At 39.0% G+C, this 23,995-nt stretch overlaps 1 protein-coding gene across 1 annotated transcript in view; it reads left to right on the top strand.

The window, feature by feature from the left end:
- Window positions 1-23,995, top strand: part of LOC139726839 (echinoderm microtubule-associated protein-like 6) — a 41,910-nt gene that overhangs the window by 6,614 nt on the left and 11,301 nt on the right. Inside the window, exons 2-25 of the mRNA XM_071637832.1 lie at window positions 2,979-3,138; window positions 4,592-4,690; window positions 5,568-5,825; window positions 6,266-6,401; window positions 7,734-7,935; window positions 8,474-8,611; window positions 9,618-9,874; window positions 10,172-10,384; window positions 11,758-11,931; window positions 12,508-12,724; window positions 13,439-13,625; window positions 14,331-14,436; window positions 15,059-15,253; window positions 15,815-16,017; window positions 16,620-16,859; window positions 17,499-17,700; window positions 17,938-18,030; window positions 18,443-18,574; window positions 19,393-19,658; window positions 20,406-20,601; window positions 21,295-21,415; window positions 22,351-22,441; window positions 22,928-23,057; window positions 23,415-23,687. Of these exons, the coding sequence (XP_071493933.1) occupies window positions 2,979-3,138; window positions 4,592-4,690; window positions 5,568-5,825; window positions 6,266-6,401; window positions 7,734-7,935; window positions 8,474-8,611; window positions 9,618-9,874; window positions 10,172-10,384; window positions 11,758-11,931; window positions 12,508-12,724; window positions 13,439-13,625; window positions 14,331-14,436; window positions 15,059-15,253; window positions 15,815-16,017; window positions 16,620-16,859; window positions 17,499-17,700; window positions 17,938-18,030; window positions 18,443-18,574; window positions 19,393-19,658; window positions 20,406-20,601; window positions 21,295-21,415; window positions 22,351-22,441; window positions 22,928-23,057; window positions 23,415-23,687 (4,289 nt within the window). The remainder of the gene's footprint in view (window positions 1-2,978; window positions 3,139-4,591; window positions 4,691-5,567; window positions 5,826-6,265; window positions 6,402-7,733; window positions 7,936-8,473; window positions 8,612-9,617; window positions 9,875-10,171; window positions 10,385-11,757; window positions 11,932-12,507; window positions 12,725-13,438; window positions 13,626-14,330; window positions 14,437-15,058; window positions 15,254-15,814; window positions 16,018-16,619; window positions 16,860-17,498; window positions 17,701-17,937; window positions 18,031-18,442; window positions 18,575-19,392; window positions 19,659-20,405; window positions 20,602-21,294; window positions 21,416-22,350; window positions 22,442-22,927; window positions 23,058-23,414; window positions 23,688-23,995) is intronic.

Genomic DNA, 23,995 nt, shown 5'->3' with positions numbered 1-23,995 from the left:
AAAGAATATCTTATTATCGATTATGACAGTGACAGAGGATTGCATGATTGAGCACCTTAAGGGGAGATAATCAGCAAGTGAATGGTGCAGTTGTTAAAAGTAATGTTTTTTATTTCCTCCTTTCACAATACATGATCACATTTTGACCAAACCTGGAACTGTTCATGGATTGATTGATTGATTGATTGGCTTTATTGAACACAGTGGAATTTCTTTGTACTGTGGATGTCACAATACACAAAATACATTGCAAGTACTGTATATGCAAAGACATGTAATATTCTCATCATTAACCCTTTACATTGTATGTGCCCAGGCACTAACCCATTAGTAACTGAACCGACCGAAACCACCAGTCTGCTTTTAAAAAAAGAAATAGTTTTATGCTTACCATTTTTATTGTTTTCCTATAGAATATATGCATGTAATTACATAATTTGAAAGAGGTCATACATTTGTAGGTCAACAAAAGTACACTGTACAATGTATGTCAGAATTACTTCTGTGACACACCATTCTCTTGGTAAAGTCTTAATAGGATTTTGAATGAACATCTATGAGACAAAATAAACATTCAGTGAGCTATAATTTTACATAATTAAGAAAGTTGTCGAAATGAGAGTAATATTGCTGTACCCTCTAGGGAACAATAGGCCATTATATAACATTATAGAATCTTCAGTTGCTAAAGGGTTAACTTGCCAAGCTTTTTCATCATCACTCAGTACTCCAATAAACTTGACCTACATAGTTGTAAAGTTAGCAAGCCCACTAAATTTGTAGCAGTGTGTCTCAGTCCAGCAAGATGACCATGATGACCCAATAGAGCTTTCACTGGGGGGGGGGGGGGGGGGGGGGGGGGGAGGGGGGGATTACATGTATGTAATCTCTATTCATTGACAGTATAGTTATCCAGACATCTGTGATGGTTGGTGAAAAAAGCACTTGTATGCATGCCATTCGGTGAACAAAGCACAGTGAGGGAGACGCAAAGTTGTTCAGACGGGACATACAAAAGTTGAATACATGTTCCTCATTGAGATCTTTATAGCACAGCTCCCGACAGTGCTCACATACTTCATTTTGAGCATCATCTTGTCTTTATTCAATAGCATATTAAACTTGGTTTGCATGGAGGGATTGTACCTGGTAAAGACAGCCTGTAAGTTTTCATTTGACCCATGAAGAGGCAGTGACAATGTTATTTATGACATACCCTCAGGGGGCACCAGAGAGAGGTTGCACAAAGGTCAAATTTATCTTTAACAGTCATGTGAGCATGAGCTCTGAAATTCTGTTACATCATTTCAATACCAAACAGTACAGTAGTGAATGTATCATCTTCTGGTTGCTCATTTCTGTATAGAAAATCAAAACTTTTGGGAGTGAAGTTGGGTGATGTCATAATTTGTCCGCCCTGTTTCATACACTCCATCTGAAATAAGCCATGGATTGACACACATGGATCTTGTGTGCTGCAAAAGTTGTAGTTTGTAGATGCATGTACAGCGTATGATGCAAAGAAGTGGGGGACCCTTTTTCTCAGTTCCTGCAAGCCTTGCAGTGTACATTAAACTGTAGTTCCTCCATTAGGTAACTTGCCAGAACTTCCAGAATTCACACACAAAGAGAGTTGCGCAAAATCTACTAGGGTTGCAGCTGCTATTGGTCACAAAGCAGCTATATTGTACATTAGTACATACAGTGTGTATCTACTCATTAATATGTTCCTGGATGCACTATTTCCTAACATGCTATTTTCAAGTGAAAGAGTTCATCAAGTTTGTTTGTTGTTGTGCTTTTGTTTGTTGTTTTTTTTTATTGTTTTAATTGTACCTTGTAGTTGTACTTGCAAATCTTTATAATGTGCAGTATGTGTTGCTAATCTGAATTTCTATGCAGAATCCAATTTACACTAAGTATAAGTAGTATTTATAATTCTTACCTGGTATATCATATTGTCATGAGAAAAATTCCATTCTGATGTACAATGAAGAGTGAAAGCATTATTGATATGAAGTCATGCTTAATTTTCACTCTTTCTCATGTACTCATGTGCAAGTCAGCTTTTTTTTTTTTCAAATGACTGTTGATCCACTTTTATCTCAAGAGTTGTCTAGATATGTCAAGGTTGATGATGACATCTGTAAATCAATAAAATAGTTTTACCTTGGTAGTAATCATTTTCTGTTGCAATTAAAAAAAAAAAAACTTTTCTGGATTTGCATGATATGGAAATTGCACTTCCAGTGGCATCGTTGAATTAATTTGAAAGCTTTGCATCGAGAAACTTTCAATACTGTAAGATGCTGCAACCAACACAAATAGATTAGGCCCCTAAACATACAAAGACTGGGATTCATTAAGGATGTGTTAATATTGTATGTGATTCTCTCTGATCAATTTCAAGTACATCGTACCCAGAATTGTACAGTGTCTATTCAGGAGCAAGAACTAATGGAGGTGACTATTTCACTATGAAATGAAACAAAAAGTCATATCAATGAGCAAAGTAGAATTTTGAAGCATTTTTTATTAGCAAACCCAAGATTAAAGTGACTTGGGAAGAGATTGTGCAGTGTCTATTCAGGAGCGAGAACTACATTGTAGTTTAGGTAAATATTTCACTTTGAAATGACACAGAAATAAAAAAATGTGAAAAAAATAGGATTTACAATCATTTAGCCAACCCAAGATCAGAATGACTATGGAGGAGTACAATGTGTACTTGCTTTGAATAAAGCACAGAAATAATCCATCTTCCAGGTGACAAACTTCAGACTCTTCTGTCAGTTTTAAATCATTGTACATACAGCGGAACAGACTGAGGATGCTTAGATTGTTTGAAGAGGGTTGACTGAAGCAAAGATGGTTGTTCACAGTATACAGTGTATGTATACATGTACAATGTATGAGAAAGAGTTGGTACAGTCAAGGATGTTTATTGTTTGTGTTTACACTTTCTTTTCTCTGTGCAGCCTTGCCCTTCACCCTGAACGATCCCTGATAGCTACAGGCCAGTTTGGGAAGGACCCCTACATCTGTGTCTGGGATTCTGTTAGTGTTCAGACAGTGTCGATTCTCAAGGATGGACATACGCATGGCATTGGATCGCTCGCCTTCAGCCGGGATGGAGCGGTGAGATGATGGGAAATGTGTTAAGGAATTGTAATCGTGTATTAAGTAATCAAAGAAATGTTAATAGATGTTGACCTTGTGAAAGTACAATGGACTGGTACAAAGAATGAAGTTTAAAAATGTCAGATAGACTTGATTTTACTTGTGGCCTTCTTCAATACAAGTACGTGTTAATTCTTCCAGAGGACCCTACATGTACATATTCTAGACTACCGGCCCATATGAACAATTGTCTGAATTGTTCAAACATGCTGTGCAACAGAGGTGTCTTCGTGGGAATAGTTACATTGTGCTCTCAGTTTGCAGATTTTCTCACCATATTATGTACAATGCACTTTCAAATATTTTAGAAATCGCACCTTTGCTTGCTCATTCATTGTGTTTAAAAAAGATTCAAAACTGGACAGGGTTTGAATGCCTGCCGTTTGCATAGAAGACATTGAAACCTTATAGTGATGTGTACTTGAGGTTTCACTGGTTTATTTATAATGTGTGTGTGTGTGTGTGTCAATACTGATTTTTCAATTCATTGGCATTTCATCTCTGTAGTACTTTGAAAGTGTTTGCATTTTTTAAAGAAAAGATGTGGAACTGCTAAATCAAAAAATATACTTTTTGTTCAAACATCCTCTCTCAAATTTAAATTGTCTTTGTTTATTGAGCAATCATTGATTCATGAAGCAGCCAGTCACCCTTTCATCAACAAGTATGAAATGCCTTCTCACAGAAAAGTAGTGTACATGAAATACTTTCCATCAGGTGTATTTTGTTGTTGTTGTTGTTGTTGTCCTGTGAACTGAAGGTTAACATGAGGATAAAAGTTACTTTGAGATTGTTGGGTTTTTCTCAGAAAGAAGTGAGTTGTCTATGTCTTTTTTAGGTTGTAGGATGTGTTTTTTTTTATTGCAACGAATAATGGTTAGTATAAAGCTAAATAATGCAACTGCTAAGTTGGTACGTGACATTTTAAGAACCTTGTTCTTCACACGTATCTCTCTGGTACCATTGATTCATGAATTCACAAATTCATTGCAGAAGTGCAGTGTGCAGATCCTGTGTGTAGGACATACACATTATGATGATTTGAGAGGATGTTATGTCAGTGGTGCAAAAGCAGCCATGAATTGTAACAAATTCTTAGTTCACATGAATGTGATTTGAAATAAAAGCTCTATTTCATTTGAAACTTGGAATAGTCAATACACATGAGCTAAGTTGGATTTTATATACATGTACCCTGGAAGGAACTCGACAAATGATTTGAAGAAAAATGATTGAATATATGAAGTATATCTAACAAAGGTACAATTCACACCATATAAATTATGCTTTTACTTCTTTTTTCTCAGTGAATGAAATCTGGTGGTATTGCAATTGTAAGCAAATTATAAACTACAACTGCCCTTTAAAAATTTATTCAGCATCAATATTTGCATTGAATGTTAACTTGCAGAGACTTGTGTCTGTGGGACTGGATCCCAACAATATTATGAATGTATGGGACTGGAAGAAGGGCAAGATACTGGCCACTGTCAAGGGTCATAGTGCAAGGGTAAGTCACTTACATGTACCATGGTTTTCCCTGTATATATTTTACTCTTTTGTATATTTGATCATAAAAACGATTGTTATTTTTGTTTGACCACTATTATAGCACCAGGGTGGTCCACAACTTGAAATTTGAGCATGTTGCAAGCTCAGAATCTGAGAATATTGCAGAAATTGTATGTGCGCAGAGCGCACGAGCACGTAGTATGCAGTATTTCCCAGCCTGTATCTCTCTTTGTGCTGCTTACATTCAATGTTCTCTCTCTTGTTTTGCACACAAATATCAAAGTGGTACCAGGAAGTTTGATGTTTCTAATGTTTTGCACATGTTTTTCACATGTTTCAATACATTTTATTTTGAGCTTGTTGCAAATTCTTGAGGATGTTGCATAGCATGTTGCTGATTTTGAGGATATTGCACAAGAATTTGAGCATGTAGCAGCGACATGTTGAAACCCCTCGTGGACCACCCTGATAGCACTGACATTTGTAAATGAATTTTTTTTAGACCTGTGACATTAATTATGCATGAAATTACTCCACTTTTGCACACAAGGTGCTTTCATCAATGCATCTGGAATTCTTCTTGAGACTAATTATAAGAGAAGGAGAGAGGGGGGGGGGGGGGGAGAGGATGTGGAATACAGTAGCACAGTCTTGTCTTATTCACACAGAGCTACCTCCAATAGTAAAGTCTGAAGTATGGAATATTATTAGCCTACTAGTTTGTATCGCTGTTTCAGACCTCTGAAATATTTTGTCTTGAAGTGTTTTGCGTCAAAAACCCTGTGACGCTGCTTACTCTTTGCATGCCTATGAAGTCATTTGCATTTTTGTCTTTTATTTTCCTTTGATACTGTATGCCTTTTTCTCGATTGCAGATATTTGATTGCCAGTTCAGCCCGCACAAAGAAGGTGCACTGGTCAGCTGTGGCATGAAACACATCAAGTTCTGGACGCTGTGCGGGAATGCGTTGACTGCCAAGAAGGGGATCTTTGGCAAGGTTGGGGAGATCCAGACCATGCTCTGCCTGGGTTTTGGCTCCGCAGACGACATTACGTACACTGGAACGCTCAGCGGCGACATCTATGTATGGAGCGGGGTCAATCTGCAGCGAGTCATTCAGGATGCCCATAGGGTGAGGAAACATGGAGTGTTTCTTTTGTGATTATTTCTTGTAACACTGGAGATTACTGACGGCTATTATTCACACTATTGATGTTCATGCCAAGATATCCTTATCCATCTTTATTGATTTTAATGTCTCCTTAATGATACATTGTATAACTCTAAGGTGATATGTAAATATATAGTGTGGTCATAAAGGTTAGTTCATAGGAAAACTTATTGATAGTGTTTATGATACACATTTCTTGCAGAAAGTGGTATGTAATAAAGTTCAGAATACAGTAATGATTGTTAATTCCTTACATCACATTTTTCACAGAATGTGTTGGCATAACCAAGTTTAAACTGTTCAGATTGTGTTAAAATGCTTCATATAACTCTTTCAGTGCTTATGCACGAGTTAGATAAGTAAGTGTAAAATTGAATGCTGTAATTCTGGATTGCCTGCAGGGGAGCATCTTCACTATGGATGCTGCTGATGAAGGTTTTGCCACTGGGGGAAAAGATGGATGCATATGCTTGTGGGACACGGACTTCCGACACATCACAAAGATTGACTTGCACAAAACCAACCAGGGATACCCAGGTTTGCTCCAATAACATCCTGTTGCTAGTATCTGTTCTCCTACTAGTCGGGGAAAGAAGATAAATATAGTTACTAGATACATTAGATGCATTACATACTGGAAGTGAGGTGATGTTGAGCTATAGTCAGTTACAGACTTCATGATCTGAGGTCTTCTGCACATGGTGATTAGCAAGAGCGGTCGTTATTAAAGGGGATAGCTGAACGAAGGAAGACTTTTTTCATCTGGTTTCGCTTTAAAACATATGCCAGTGGGATATCTATGGCATGGCTATCTATGTGAAGAGAAAATGAGAAATAATGGCATTTATGAAATTCTTTAGGGATATAGATTACTCCTGTATTGCCCAATGTCCTCTGTATTGATGATAGCAAAGTATCGCCCACATGCACCCATATGCATGTGCAGTAGGTAGATACTGGCTATGCAATCATGCATGTGTGAGCGGTATTTGCAACTGGGTACACGCAGGGGCCAGTAATGTATTGCTCTATGTTACAACGATGCCATCGAGTGATGCATTGTTGCAGAGCATCAACCCAGCAAAAGATTGCAAAAATTGTGTCCTTATGTGGGGTCAGTAGGAATTTTTAAGATGAAAATAGTTGTGACGTATCCATGCTTATGGGTGATGTATCTGTCAAGAAGCAGAAGCGAAGTCGTTGCCCAGTGGTACCCTTTAATCGTTGGCGTGGGATGAATATTGTCTGAACAAATTTACTGTAGTTGACTTTGTACCGGCAGTGGCTTGAATTGGAGGGTAAACATTATTCCTCGTGTGTATACATGCTCAAAGGAACAAATTGTTTTGCAATCATTAACTCTGCAAAGAGTCATCTTCATGTCCTTTCAAAGCTAAAAGGTGTGGGTGGATTGTACATATCGTAGATCTGTACTTGACCGCTTCTGTTTGTTTTAAAATAGATAGTTCTCATGTTTGAATCTGTGCATGATACATGATTTCAGTTTATGTGTGCAGTGCGTGTATCTGCAAACAACACCACAATATTCTTGTGTTATGACAGAGATATGATATATTCTCATATGGGATTCTTTACCTGTTTTCATCTAGTGTTAGAATTGCAGGTAAATGAAGAAAAAGCACTCGAAGGACCTGTTTATCTGGTGATTAAAAACCAAGTGTCGTACAAAGTTGTTGAGTTCATAACAATTGTGGATTTTATGATAGATATTCTGCCCTTTTTATGGTTTACAAATGTGAGGAAAATCAAAATCTACTGTACATCTGTCATGTAACCATTTTATCTTTTTCTCTTATTGCACTGGGTTTTATCATGCTGATGTCCATGAAATTATTGTTCCTTTCTCAGGTCTTTCAATTAGGAGTGTGAATTGGCGTGCAGAACACATCCTGGTTGGTACGCAGGACAGTGAAATCCTGGAGCTATTCATTCGGGAGAGGGATAGGCCCAAGGTTCTGGTCCAGGGCCATGCAGAAGGCGAGCTCTGGTCACTCGCTGTCCACCCCAAGAAACCAATGTTTGCTACCGGCAGTGATGATCAGAGTGTCAGGTAGGTCATGGAGCTAACCACTCCTCAGACCTTGAAATAGCGAGCTATGAATCCGGCCATTCAGCAAGTTCGTCAGTCATTCATGGTAAAGGGTATATGTTTGCAGCTTTTGCTCAGTTAATATTTATATTTCGCTTTACACCACTTTGAACAAATGAATTCACATCAACATAGAAATTTAGTAGGGAACACATTTCATTCTTAATTTTTAACCTGAGATTTGTGTGCTACCATTATATAAAAGTCTTTTAACTTTGTGAATTCTCAAAAAAACATGAGTCCGTACAAATGCATGTGTGTGTGTGTGCAGTGACATGTGTTGAAGTCTGTGTGAGTTTAAAAATTGAGTAGAGTTATATTATGAGTAATAATAATAACAGCAATGGAGAAATTTTCATGTGCAACATATCCGCTCATGGGTGCTCAAGGTGTTCACAATCAATGTTCATAAGAAATACACAATCTGCCAGTATATTTACGTACAGCTGCAACATGGTTGAGCAGTGTGATGAGTTTGCTTGTGGAACTCATCCTGCAGGATATGGGGCAGTGAGGACAAAGTGCTGCTTGCAAAGACAGAGATGGAGCAGAACGTTCGCTCAGTGGCTTTCAACCATGATGGCAGTCATCTGGCCGCCGGCATGTCAGACGGATCCTTCACAGTACTCAAAACAAAGTAAGCCTCATATCTCTCTGTTCTGTATTTTCGTTAGAGGGACACAGGCAACTAGTTTGTCAGCTTGTGTCATATTCTGACTTGGAACGGACACATAAAACATAATGTCAAAGTTGACAAGGAAGTAGATAAGTGATGACAAATTGCAATTGTAATTGAAATTCTGATTCTTAGCTGCAACCTTAGGGTAAATTGACACCATTTATATGACATTGAAAAAGAATCTAGCGGTGTGATTGGTTGACTGCTCATCACTTGACATGAGGTTAAATGCACCATTGCACGCTGTCGCTGTTGAGCGAGTCATTTTTTTGTTGACCAGTTGTGGATATTGCACTGACAGCACCCATTTACATTTACTCTAATGATAGGCTCATAGTCAACACATAGTTTTGCACAATATGTGCATTATTTTGATAATTGTTTTGCTGTATGTACATTTTGTTATGCTCACATGATATCACATTGATTTCATTTTCTTTCTTTTTTATGAGATTTGGAAAATAAACTTGAAACTTGAAACAATAGCACTGCTCTGACATCACGATATACATACTTCTGCTAAGTGCACCAAATCAGTTTAATACGAACGCATAGTCAATCACTTATTTACTCTCGCCAATTTCAACTAATTGCTTTTGCATAATTGCCACAATTCAGTTGTATAACCATTCACCTTTTTATGAAGAACGGTTGGCATTTCTTGTATTATATTTGAGAATCATGGTTGCCCACATTCATTTATGTCCATGGTGTTGTGTAAAAAGAACAGTGTATGGTCTTGTACAATGGAACAAATTTTCTCAATTGGTAAAAGGTGAAGCACTCTTCAGTGGGTGGAAAGATGAGGCGCTCTTTTAAACGAAGCTTTGTCTCCTTACACAGGGCACCTAATTTTTCACTGAATGTAAAATCTTGTACCGTCACACATGTGACCACTCACTATTTGTAAACTATTGCATACTGATGATAGATATGAATAATGTGATGTCCTTTGCTGTTGCAGAGATCTTTCAGAAATAATTCACATCAAAGACCGAAAAGAAGTGCTGCACGAGATGAAGTATTCACCCGACGGTCACTTCTTGGCCGTTGGCTCCAACGACAACTTTGTCGACATCTATGCAGTGGAGCAGCACTACAAGAAGGTCGGACAGTGCTCGGGCAGCAGCAGCTTCATCACACACCTGGACTGGTCTCAGGATAGCCAGTACCTGCAGACCAACAGCGGTGCAGCCGAGAGACTTATGTACAAGATGCCAGGTGGGACACAGCATTGATTGGGATCCCAGAGACTTTGTGCACTTTGTGAATCTTGTCTCTTGAATTGCTAGAAGATAAGATTTTTGAAGTCCACTTGTGGGCTTGAACACTTGATTTGTAAGAGTCATAAAAGTCACAAATTACCAAGTACGTCTATTGTTTTGACGTAATCCCTCTGAAGGTTTTGTGAGTATACCAAAGTCACATTTCATGCTTCATGTGCATCTGTTATTGTCTGGGTGGTTTATACCATTCATTAGTTTGTGTCACCTCTTCTTGATTGCCTTCCATGTACAGCTGGAAAACATGTTACGAATCGTGATGAAATCAAAAAGATACATTGGGCCACCTGGACAAGTGTTCTCGGACATGAAGCGAATGGGATCTGGCCCAAGTACTCTGACACAAACGACATCAATGCAGTGGATGCCAACTTTGCTGGAGAGGTGATGGTGACCGGGGATGACTCTGGCTTAGTGAAGCTCTTCAGGTTTCCTACACTGAAAAGGGGTAAAAATTATTTATTTTATTTTTTGTTGACAATGAGTTTTTCTTCTTCATTTTTTTAGAGCCAGGTACGAATATTGACAGCATTCTTCTTGCTTTACCAGCCAATATGCGCAGGTGATATTGGTTTGCTCCCTGCAACAGTTTCCAATGTGCCTATTTCTAACCACCTCTCCTAATTATCACTGCTGCTCACTAAAATTCATAAATGGAAAACAAAGTTCCCATTTGCCTGCAGAACGGTAAATTTTAGCTCTAAAATGTACACATGTATGCTGTAATTTAGAGAGCGCTCTGTGCATCATGGGAAGAGCATTTCACACAGTAATTGTTTTGTGTTATATTGTATTGTATTTGCATAAGTGAAATCATGCTGTAACAACATAATTTCAGTTGGGTATTAGCAAAAAATGGAAAATATTACCCAAAAAATTTGCTGGAAGTACTGCAGTTTCAGAGCTTACCTCATCATGGTTGCTACATAATTTTTGTGATCAGTTATGGATAATAAACAAAGTGGGCCATAGCAGTACGCACCGATCTTCTATGCTAGAGTGAATCACATTCACCCATTGGAAAATGTGACTGCTAGAGCACAATCGATCGTCACATCACATAATATTATGTTTTGGTATAATTATGATATATGTAAGGGGCTTAGAAACTGTGTATTAAGCGCGATATAAATGTTAACTATTATTATTATTATTATTATTATTATTATTATTATTATTATTATTATTATTATTATTATTATTATTATTATTATTATTATTATTATTATTATTATTATTATTATTATTGTTATTATTATTATTATTATTATTATCATCATTATTATTATTATTATTATTATTATTATTATTATTATTATTATTATTATTGTTATTATTATTATTATTATTATTATTATTATTATTATTATTATTATTCCTAACCACTACTGAATGGAGAGGGTTCGTCAGGATTAAAATTTGTATGTATATGATTGAAATTCTTTTACACTTTTGATCTCAAAATACTCCCCCAAAGATCATTATCCCAGCAAATGGCATCAGCCAGACAAATTTCTTGTTATATCCGTTCGATGTATTGCCAGCAAATTCCAAATGGTGGATGATGAATTTTTAGCCCTTCTGAAAACTGTGTTTAGCTTCAAGTTGTGCTACAAACAACTTCAACCAACCTTAACAGGGATAAGTGCCAAATGACCTTTGGTGGATATCATGTCACTGGCTCTAAAAGCAGGGATATTTGTAATACCAAAAGTTGAGAAAGAAGTAACTACAGTTAAACAAATGTTCAAAAGGTCAGGTATCTCTCAAAAGATTGCTTATATATGCTCTCCATCCATTTTCCCCCATGTCGTATTCCAGGGGCAAAGTTCAGGAAGTATGTTGGACATTCTGCACATGTGACCAATGTGCGATTCACCCAGGACAAGCGCTATGTTGTGTCAGTTGGAGGAGGCGACCATGCCGTCTTCCTCTGGAAATTCAACCCAGAGGGAGTTGGTGCTGAGGATGACTCCGTCACTGGTCATGATTCAGGTATGACATACACTGCACTAGAAGAATTCTTCAAGTACGATAGAGTCCTGCTTATAGAAGTAATACACTTGAATTGAGAATTACACTTGAACTACCTAGAAAGTCATGCTTATGTGAGTGGAGTTGAACAAGTTTTATTGAGGTTAGCTACATTATGCTCAGCCAAGAGAATGGATTTCCTTGAAATAATAGACAGGCAGAAAATAAACCAGATGTTTTGCAAGGTTTTGTCCATTTAGAACTAAAAAAAAAAAAAAAAAAGGAAAAATCTGATTATAATGGTCCTTTTGGTGGACATATCGCAAAACTTGCAACCTATTGCATAAAAAGATACAATCAAACACAAGTCAGAAAATCAAACATGAGTTAGGTGTCAGCCAATCAGTGTTAAGTATTCAGAGACTTATGTTTGATTTTCAGCCTTATGTTTAATCTCAACTTTCATGCAACAGGACTCTGAATTTCTCTAATAGGGGAAGAACTGGCTAAAGCTGTATTCATCTGTAACCTGCTGCCTTTGATGCTCATTGAAAATGGTATGTTTACATCACAAACACTTGCCAATACATTCTGCAGGTTACCTGGACTCCAATAGTGAAGAAAGCGATTCAGACATGTCTGACGTCGGCGACTTGGACTCTGACATCGAGAAGGAGAAGGAGATCGATTACGATAGGACCGTGTACAAGGAGGACCTGGGCCAGCTCAAGAGGCAGAACAAGACCAAGAATTCTACGGGGGAGAAGAGGCTGAATGGTCCAAGTGAGGGAATCAAACTAGAGTTTGTTCACGGGTGAGTGATTATCTTCCATTTCTATGTTGACTCAGGAAGACAGGGTCAACATGCTAGTTTTAATGTGACTCTTGTTTCATCCTCTACTGTCACTAATCGGATCATGTCTGTTCACTGTATTGTGCAAGTCTTGAAATAGTATATGAAAAGGACTAACATATAGAAGTCACAACATCTTCAAGAGCCACCCCCCCCCCCCCGAAAAAAGAAAAACACCTGATTATTTTCATAAGGATCATGACTTTCAGTGGATATTTTCTTCACACCGTTGGTGTCAGAATCCTATATATTATGATGACATTTCCTGTGTATTTGTGTGTGTATGATTTTGATTGTGAATTTTAGGAAAATCCCAAACTTCACAGCCATTGAAACATCTATCTTAACAATAGTTATATCAGGACAGTACATAAACAGTAAGGCTTACTTTATAGGGAACAATGCAGATCTTAAAGTCAAAGTTATCAGAACACCACATCACAATGCCCCTCCCCGGCCATAGTGAGAAAGCTTTCTGTGAGCATTTTGATGATGATGGTGATGGTTTTACTTACCTCATGCTGTTGTTGTGACTTCCTACATGGTTGCATGTGGATTGCACTTCTGTGTGCAACCTGTACCTTTGATCACTTGATAACATAGTAGCTTGTTGTACTAGCATCACCCACATCATGCGTATTCAGAGCAAGATGTCACTTTCTCTACTATGTTCAGGTACCGTGGCTACGACTGTCGCAACAATTTGTTCTACACCCAGACTGGGGAGGTCGTCTTTCACGTGGCAGCTGCTGGAATTGTCTACAACAGGGACACCCACTCACAGCGTTTCTTCCTCGGCCATACTGACGACATCCTGTGTCTATGTATTCATCCACTGAAGGACTATGTCGCCACAGGCCAGGTGAGTGAATGGCCTGACGAGCAGGATGTTAATATCATGTATGCACTTGAGGATGTAACAGGACAACCCCCCTGCTAAATACTGGTTAGTGAGAGGGTTGGAGTAAAGATTAGGGTAATGGTTAGGGTTAGGGTTAGAATTTTGGTGAGGGTCAGGGGAAGGGTCTGGGGTAATTGTCCAGGGGGTAATTGTCTTAGAACCCTTTAGGAAACTACCCAAATCTCTATTGCAAGCTGTCTCTTTGATCAGAGAGATTGTATGTGGGGAAAAGCTTAGAATGACTGCAAGAGCAAGCATAGGAAGTGGAAAAACTGCAAAATGAGTATTAACTTTGTTTTAAAAAATACTAATTTCAGACCTCATATATGAAGAAGTCCTGCTTATTCTAGCAATAGATATCTTTAATGTATGTATGCGCCTGTAAATACCTACCATTTTCAGTTGCAGATTTCAGTGGAGCTTTTTTTTTTAATTTTTACATTGTCTTGATTTCAAAACCAGAGTTTTGAATAAATCCCAACACAATATTTTGACAAGTGTCTGTTGCAGTATAGGTTCATGTGTGCACTGTGTGGTGACGAAGTTTGTTGTGTAATATTTGAATATTTTCACTCTTCTTCGTATAGGTTCATTTGTGCACTGTGTGGTGATGAAGTTTGTTGTGTAATATTTGAATACTTTCACTCTTCTTCTCAACCCCATCAGGTTGGCAGAGATCCATCAATCTATGTGTGGGACTGTGAGACACTGAAGCCTCTTGCTCTTTTAAAGGGACAACATAAACGAGGTGTCTGTGCCTTAGACTTTTCAGGTATGTCTCATTTTGTGCAATTTATGAGTAATTATTTGCCAATTTGAAGTATACAAATACCACATGTGTTGGCTTGCAAGTGTTATTGTGTCCCTTTGACTTTTCACTCACGTTACTCCATGTGTATGACGATGATGTTAATTGCATGAGTCCAAAAGTTTGCGTGCAAGTGCTATTACATTGTAAGTCAACCACTTGGGGGAGTGTAGTAATGTGCCAAGACATATACCAGATATGCTGTCCAATCTCTGCCCCCTCCCCTTGAAAAATAGGAAATGAAAAAGAAAAGTTTATGAATAGCTAAGGTACAAAATTGTTATGATTGCGAGATGGACAAATTGTTAAATTTGTTTGAAGCCCTTCCCACAAAAGTTGTGCTTGTTTGTTTAAAGAGATGTGATCATCTCATGTGTTTAATCTGTGTGATCTTACTGTGAGAAATTACAATTCACACAGTTGATTAGATCAGACAGGAGTATACCTTGATTAACCTGTAAATTGTTGGTTCTAGATAATGAAATGCCTGGTGCAATGTGCAAACCCGACAAATACATCATACAACATACAACTCTGTGTTTGTTTGTTTGTTTGTATGTGTGTGTGTTCATGTGATCCCTTGCAGTTGATGGTAAGAAGCTGGCCAGCGTAGGACTGGACGACAATCACAGCATCGTGGTGTGGGACTGGAAGAGGGGCGACAAACTGGCCACCACCCGGGGCCACAAGGACAAGATTTTCGTCATCAAGTGGAGCGCCCACAACACCGACAAACTGGTCACTGTGGGGATGAAGCACATCAAGTTCTGGACTCTTGCAGGTGGAGAAGCTGTTCCAGTGTGATAAAAAATCGCATGTGATATCATGGATGCATCGTTGTAGACTTTTTTTCAAACTATCACTATGCACAAAACGAGCTATGCAATGCAAGTTTGTATTTATCTCAATTAATGACTACTTTCTCGTGGTATTCATGGATGTGAGCTATCAAATTGTAGTTGAAGCATTGAAATGAAGGTTGAAATGCAGATGCTACAAATGCAAAGCTACATTTATATGTAAATGTATATATTTCCTTTCTTACATTACATGTGTGGCATTAAAAATTCTGTGTAAGTGGACATAATGTAACCATTTGTGTGTATGTTTGTTCCTTCACATAGAAGAAATACTGCAGATAATGGGGCAAGATGTTACAGATCGTAATCAAGTAATGTTTCTAAGAAGAAACATGCACAAGAAATAGAACATGCAAAGAAAAATCTTGCTGCCAAACTAACCAGATCTGTGTCAGTTGTTTTGGGTGACATGCTTGTGTAACGATTGTGTAACGATTAATCTATATATTCAAATCTAGATATGTAATCTTTCTACCTAAAAGGTGGAGGATTCACCCAAAAGCGTGGCACGTTTGGCAATGTTGGCAAACCAGACACCATGATGTGCGTCTGCTATGGGCGCTCTCCAGAGATGACGTACTCCGGGGGTGCAAACGGCAACATCTACCAGTGGCAAGGCACCACTCTTGTCAAGATGGTGAAGGCACACGAAGGACCTTGCTTTGCCATGCATTCACTAGATAAGGTGAGTGATATTTGAAATATTGGGATTAATTTTCATAAGTCCACCTTAATATTTTGTGCATTTCAGAATAAATTCTGTTATGAGTTTTTCTGGTAAATTCCTCCAGTCAGTTGTAATCATCCATGTTGTAGGTGCACAAAAGCTGTGTCATTAAATGTAGATCTGAGGTATTCTTCAGTCCTCTTTTTTCATGTAATCTACCAAGCTGTGTAACTTATACTTCTATCTGCAGCCTACTGCTTCATGGTTATGACTTGATTAGTCTGCCCTGTTTATTGTTTGCTTAGAAAAAAAAATAGCACATCATGATAAATCTTATACATGCCTTATTTTTTTGTGGCTTATTAAAAATATCACCTTCAAGACACTGCCAATATCTAGGCAAATTGTCTCAATAATTGTGAAACTAAGGGAATCCTATTATAATCTGTGCATGCCAGTTTTAATAGTAAGAAGTCTATAAAAGCTGGTGAGAGAGTGGCTTTAGTATCAGCAGGAAGAGTATGTGCAGTGTTCTTGGTCAACTGTATCTTCAAAGCTAACCCATTTACTGACATATGTGCAAAGATTTAGAACACTTCAAGTCTGTCCTTGTGATGCAGGGCTTTGTCACAGGAGGAAAGGATGGCATGATTGCTCTCTGGGACGAGGCATTTGAGCGCTGCCTCAAGACGTATGCCATCAAGAAATCCAGCCTCTCGCATGACTCGTATGGTACTCTGACCTCTGACATGCCGGCCATCCGCTCTGTGGTTCTTGGCCATGGCCACATACTGGCCGGCACCAAGAACAGCGAGATTCTGGAGATTGAGAAGAGTGGGCCAATCAAACTACTTACTCAGGTCAGGAAAGATGTCACAAAACATCGCTCAGGTTTTGATGATGTTTGATGCGTAAATTCCTAGTATTTTGTATGAGAAATGCTCTCTCTGTAATGCTTGTGGGCACATCAACCTGGCTAGAGATTTTTGTGTGGTGAAATTTCAGAAGTGGAAGCATCATATTTGTAAGAATTTAGCACAAAATTTTGAGAGCCTTCAGGATATCAGATTTGAAGATGTACAATATGAAGGTATTTTGCCTGGGTCTAGGGCAATTACCTGGACCCTTCCACTTCCCCTAATCCTGATCCTGATCCTGAACCTAATCCTAACCCTAACCCAAACTCCAACCCTAAAACCTAACCCTAACCCTAATCTTTACTCTAACCATATCACTAACCAGTATTTAGCTGGGGGATAATTGCCCGGGGGGGTCAATTGCCCTAATACAAGCTATCTGCTTTTATGTATTTTTACCTGATTTAGAACCACATTTCTTTCTTCTTCTTTTTTTTGAAAGCATTTTACCTCCAAGGAAACCCTTGCCCTGGGCTCAGAAACAAACAAACAGCATGTATGTGTGACTCACTTCATACAGACATTTCTCCTCTGCCCGATAAACACATTTTACCACTACAATCATGTGTTGCCAAACCACAGGGCCACATGGAGAGTGAAGTGTGGGGACTGGCCTCCCACCCTACTAAGGACATTATGGCATCGGTCAGCGATGATGAGACGCTGCGTCTCTGGGACATCAGCGAGGCCCATAAGCTGATCAATGTCAGGAAGCTGAAGGTGGGTGCCCGGTGCTGCGACTTCTCGCCGGATGGCAAGGGGCTAGCCGTGGGCTTCAAGGATGGTGAGCCAACAGCTGCGATGTTCTCATTTCATGTTCTAGTACTTAGATATGTAAGATACACACCGAGATGAGTTTGTGTTTAAGTTTGTATGTGTCTCTTTAGTTCTACCTATATGTGTCTCTGTCCAAATCAATTGAAGATTATTCAGCAAGTGCCTTTTTACATGTGCAATTGCATCATATTGCATTTTTACATAGAGTCTAAATCATGTTTCAATTGCTTCTGCCCTCGCTCAGGTAGCTTCTCCGTGCTAGATAGTGAAACACTTAACGACATTGCTGGCTTTCACCACAGAAAAGAGGAGATCTCGGACATCAAATTCTCGCCAAGTGAGTATTGCCAGGAAATTTGAAACTGATGCTTTTCTACATAAGATTTTCCAATTGCATAGATGAAATGGAAGTTTACACAACGTGTATGAAATGCTTCTTTGTGAGTATGTGATTGCAACATATGATTTGGAATATGACAGTATGAAAACATGACCAGAAGAAGTTGAAACACTTTTCACGTTTGTTTGAATTTGTTGAAGCAAGTATAGAAATTCAGTTAACATGTGAGAAAGATATTGTTGGTTGTTTTTGAGGAAAAAACTGAAAAGAGATTAAACATGGCAGTATGTAGAACCCATGATCCATCTCTCTCTCTCTTTCTCTCTCTCTCTCTTATATATAGCACCTTTTGTTGCTTAGTTTGCTTTTCTTTTTAAATAATCTTGTGTTTTATTTCATATTTATATAGATCCAGGAAAGTACTTAGCCGTAGCATCCCACGATAACTATGTCGACATCTACAATGTGATGAACAGCAAGAGAGTGGGGACGTGTAAAGGGTCATCAAGTTATATCACACACACAGACTGGGATGGACAAGGTAGGTTTTCGCAGTTGAGAACTTGTTCCAGATATTCTAAGTAGTTGACAACATTCATACTTTTTTTTTTTTTTAGTTTCTTGTGTTCATATGGTATGAGACTTTGTGCTATCTTGCCAATAATTACTGATATTGCTCTGCATTGTCTGGGAATGAACAAGTGAAATTTAACAAACTCAAAGAAGCTTTGCCCCTTTTAGTTATTTTGAAACCTAAAGAACAAAATTCAGCTTTAGACTCAAGGCAAGTAGTCAAGTGGAAAATGAACAACCTCCACAAATACTGTTCTCTAAAGAAGACTTCAAGAAGATGACCAGTATTTTGCATTTATTCATATTGAGCAATGTCAGAATAGAAAAATAAGCCAAAGAATGTAGTAGAAATGAAAAGGTTTAGCACTGAGAGCCAGCTTAGGTATCAGGAAACTTGTTTAAAAGCTTATAATTTGACATTTTGGGCATAGATGTAATGCCTTAATTTGCCAGAAACTATACCAGGTGTGTTCTTTTTGCAGCATACTCATGTCAGTGACCTGAAAATGATGTTGTATGATTTTGTGTGTCCTTATTAGGGCCTATCCAAGACATATTAAAACCTCTGCAATTAGCTGTTTATCTCTTTAGATTATACTATGTCACTTGATATTGATGTTGTATCATAGATATTCCAGGCTGTAACTGAATCTAGGGTGTCCCCAAATAACCACCATGTTTTGAAAGGTCAAATGTATGCAGTGGAAAAAAAACATCTTACTCTCCATTTCCAGTGTAAAATGCATTAAGACTTTACTGAAGTAATATCTTTTGTTGGTATGTCAGGCAAACTCATCATGCTAAATTCTGGGGCCAAAGAGCAACTGTTCTTTGAAGCCCCGAGGGGCAAGCGCCACGCGATACGTAACATGGAGATTGAGCGATTACAGTGGGCATCATGGACATGCGTACTGGGCCACACGTGCACAGGAATCTGGCCAGCTAAAAGTGATGTGACAGACGTGAATGCTGGTTGCCTGTCCCATGACAGAACGACATTTGCCACCGGGGATGACTTTGGCTTTGTGAAGCTGTTCCAATGGCCAGCTGCAGTAAGTATATCTTAATTAGTTTGTGCTATTGTTTGCCACTGCTTAAATAATTAGTATTTTTCTTGGTGCCCATTGCTGTAATAGTGAATAGGAGCCGATGGCCTTTCTCGCAGCATGAAATTTTCGCGAATTGCAACTGGCATCCAATGCATATTGTATAGGCAAGAACTTTCGCGTGCATATTAATTTCGCGAATGTCGGCGCTCGCAAAATTCCCGAAATTAAAATGCACGCGAACATTCCTCATTTTACAGTATCTGAGTTAAGTTTATACTTACGAAAATCAAAACTGAATGTGATCATTTACTTGAAGAATTAAAATGTGGGTATACACGACCTGTTACCAATGTGAAGATTGTGACATTTACATGAATGAATTGCTGCACAATGTGTCTTGATGACAATTTGCAAGAAGTACTGTTCATATTTGGTTTTTCATTGGAAAAGCAAGAGTGTGAATTGTTACTCAAATGCATACATGTGTGCCTGTAGGACTTCTTTAACCCGTTGAGAACAGGCTGATTTTGCTACAACACGCATTTCCCATAGACCCCTGCCCGAGTATACTCGGGACTCGTCCTCAACAGGTTGATGGAATGAGCGTGTGAAAAAAGTGAAATAGCACTGATTATAAAGATGTAAAATCCATTTTGTGCCTGACATTGTTTCTCCACGTAAATTTCACTAGTAGAAAATGTAACATTTTCATAAAAGACTAAGATCTATTCCAAATTGTACATTTCACAGGGAAAGAATGCCAAATTCAAGAAGTACGTGGGACACAGCGCTCACGTGACAAACGTCAGGTGGGCACATGATGACAAGAAGCTAGTGTCTGTAGGAGGGGCTGACACGTCCGTGATGGTGTGGTCACATGACACGCAGGGCCGTGGTGGTCCTGGTGGCGAGAGTGATGATTCAGACACAGACTCTGAAGAGGAAGGTGAGTTATTTGTATGGTTTATTTCTACTTCAGTTTAGAAAGGAAAGACAAATAAACAGAATATTCTTTAGGCCTGATACTTCAGACTGAGACGAGAACTGTATAAGCTGTTTTTGTTTCCAAATGCAAGTGTAGTCATGCTCAAAGACCTTTACACTCTATTTTCAATGGGTAATCTGTTGCTGTCTATTTTGTAGGTTTCTGTTTATTCTGAATGTTTGTCTTGCTTCATTTTGTTTTCTATCCACTCAGTGAGCCTGTATGTTGCTTGTCACAATTTGTCATTATCATTGCATTTGTAAATGATATAAGGTGTCTGTGCCTTCTTTGTTTAGTGTAGAAGAAAGGGAAGGGGAACACTTTTTATGTAATCTTATTTTAGTTTCTATTTCAATGTCTTCAGTTGTTGGTTGTGGTTAAATTGCGTCATGAAGATTTTGTTACAGTATCAAGCATGGAGGAGTAAGTGTGCTGTATATTCCACCTGTTGAGTGTATGGGGGGGGGGGGGGAGAACTAAAAGAGATGTCATATGTCTAAAATCTGTATGAGAGTGTATACAGTATAGATGACAGTTTACTTCTTGCCTGTTGAAACTACACAAGCCATCTAAGTTAGATGTGTAAGAATGAACATCTGGCAGAGGTACCATAATAGGTTTACTCAACTGTCTCATGTCCATGTGACTGTCCAGGCTATGACAGCGATGTCCAGCGAGAGAAGGACATGGACTACTCGACCAAGACCTACGCCAGCCCAAGACGGGAGATGGCTGGAGTGAAACCCCATCTTCAGGAGGTGGAGGAGGAGGATAGGTGAGGAGGAAAGATGCCACACAATGTGTGAGATGGAGAGACACCAGCAGGGTGACGACCAAGACATCTCTGTCTGTAGATAATGTCTGCGAAAAAAAGTGTAAACTGCGTTATGTAGCCTTCAGTGCAACATGCAATTGCCGGTACCTTGCACATATTATGTTTTCCATCATGGCTGTGTACTGTCATGTCAAACCATGATTTGATTTCATTTGAAGTTTGTGACATGACATCTCAATATGGAAGCCAAAAGGGAGAGAGTGCTTGGTTTGTTTGTTTGTTGTTGTTGTTTTTTGCCTTGTCACCAGAAAACTTATCGGAGATATAATCAAAGTAACAGTGTTACCACATCAGCAACACAACACTGTTAAGGATGCCCAAGTACAAAATGAAATCTCATGCCAAAATTGCACCAGCAGTATCTCCTCTAAATTTGCTGATTTCCATGTGGCTGATGTTTTATCTCCATAGCCCCTTTTCTGAGTTGTATTCTTGTGTCAATCAATGTCTTCACTCCATGGTTTGCCTCCTACCATACTGTCTCAAAATTGAAGATCCCTCTTCCAGTGGCACAATGTCACAATTAAAGAGCATGGGAAGACAAGGTTTGAAAGATTAAATCGATCTTCGTTTGCTGCTCACTGGCATAACCATGACTAACGCAGGCCCACTAGAATACAATTTCTTATCAGTGACTATGTACACCAGAGCATTCACTCATCAGTAACATGCAACTTCAGATGAGATTCTTTTGCTGCATGTGTGCTGTGCATAAACCTGTACACAATTCATTATGGGGATTTCCGAATGTGTCAGAGTCGGGCTAGCTTTCCATGTCATGGTCTCCCTTCGCTACTGGGTGTTTAATGTGCTTTGCCGTAATCCTTAGGAGTAGGGTTTGGTGTCATGTCGGTTCTTTTGCCTTTGATTCATAGACCCAGTGTGAGCAGAGCAGCAGCAAGGCCGCCCAAGGTCAAGACGAGCAGTGTGGATACAGGCAAGAAGAAGAGACCCAGCAAAGTAGAAGTAAGACACTAATTACTGTCAAACACCATCTTTATGTGTGTGATGGCCAGAGAATTCTGCAATTTTCTCTTCCCTGTGATGAGGTTTGATTAACCATGTTTTGTTCAAATGTAAGAAGTTGAAGGAGACACTGTTCTACAACCCCCTCGCCCCCCCCCCCCCCCCGAAAAAAAAGCAAAAAAACATGATCAAATAATAATTAATCAAACGTGAACAAATCAGGATTATTTCAGGGTCATTTCAAATGTTCACAGTTTCTAATGATGTGTGTTTGTACTATCTTGTGGATGTTGAAATCCTCTGAAAGTTTCTGCTGTTGAAAAGAATGCTTCCTTTAGGAGGCATGTGATAAATGTTTTAAGGGCTCATGATTGAGTACTAGATAGAATTACTTGCTTAGTACTGCTACAATGCGATGGATGTGTATGCCATAATTCATCACAGGTAGCCACTATTTGAAGAGACTTTGAAAAATTTCCCTTACAGGAGCTTACATTGCAGCACATTCATGGCTACCGTGGCTTCGACTGCAGGAATAACCTTCACTACCTCAACGACGGAGCAGACATTGTCTACCATGCAGCTGGAGCAGGGATAGTGCAGAACTTGGAAAAGGGTAAGAAGTTGGACATCATACTCCTATGCCACAACCTCCTTTACACTGGCAGAGGTGCCCAGAGAACTTTTGACACACTGCCCCCAGCATAGGAAATGACATTGTATACATGTTGCAGAGCTGCAAACTAGTACATTTTTACAATAATATACAATTTCCTTTGCTGATTTTGACCTATGTACCATAGAGATTATATCCATGTAAACTCTAATTAGAGTTACCGGACAGCCTGTCAATCATGTACTGCAATCTTAATCTGAATAAAGTAAGTGTAATCTTAAAGCCACGTTTTAGATATTAAACCCCTCCCTCACTAAAAGGCAGTCTCTGTAAATAGTCATCCTGTTCCTTACACAGGTGGTCAGAGCTTCTACCTGGAACACACCGATGATATCATATGCTTGGATGTGAACCAGTGTCCAAAGTTTAAGGGCGTGGTGGCCACGGGTCAGATTGGCGAGTCGCCGGCAGTCAACGTGTGGAATGCAGAGACCCTCCAGACACTGTCCATCATCCGGGGCTTTCACACAGGTGGTGTGTGTTCGGTCAACTTCAGTGGCTCGGGAAAGCTGCTCCTGACCGTTGGGATCGACAACAACCACTCCATTGCTGTTTGGCGCTGGCAAGAAGGTGAGACTGATGATAGAAATACAGTCCAACTTTGATTATCCAGCCATCACTTATTCTGATATCTGTATCATCCACTGACTTATAATTCTCTTCATATTTTCATGCATTTGTCAGTGCCAAATCTCTCATAATTTTGAAATTCATATTCGTGTGAATAATTTGCCAATGATACTTTTCAAAATCTGCAAAATTTGTGGATGCAGTTCAAGCATATTTACTGTTAGAGATGACATTTGACACAGTGCTGTTCAACTGGCAGTGCCATGCAGTGGTTTCATACGGTGGCAGTATGCAATGGGTCATGATCT

Source organism: Diadema antillarum, unplaced genomic scaffold (genome assembly GCF_040938485.1).
Source record: "Diadema antillarum isolate AM-2024a unplaced genomic scaffold, OU_Dant_1.0 seq00000100_RagTag, whole genome shotgun sequence".
NCBI lineage: Eukaryota > Metazoa > Echinodermata > Echinoidea > Diadematoida > Diadematidae > Diadema > Diadema antillarum.
This window is presented reverse-complemented; position numbering and strand designations above follow the sequence as displayed.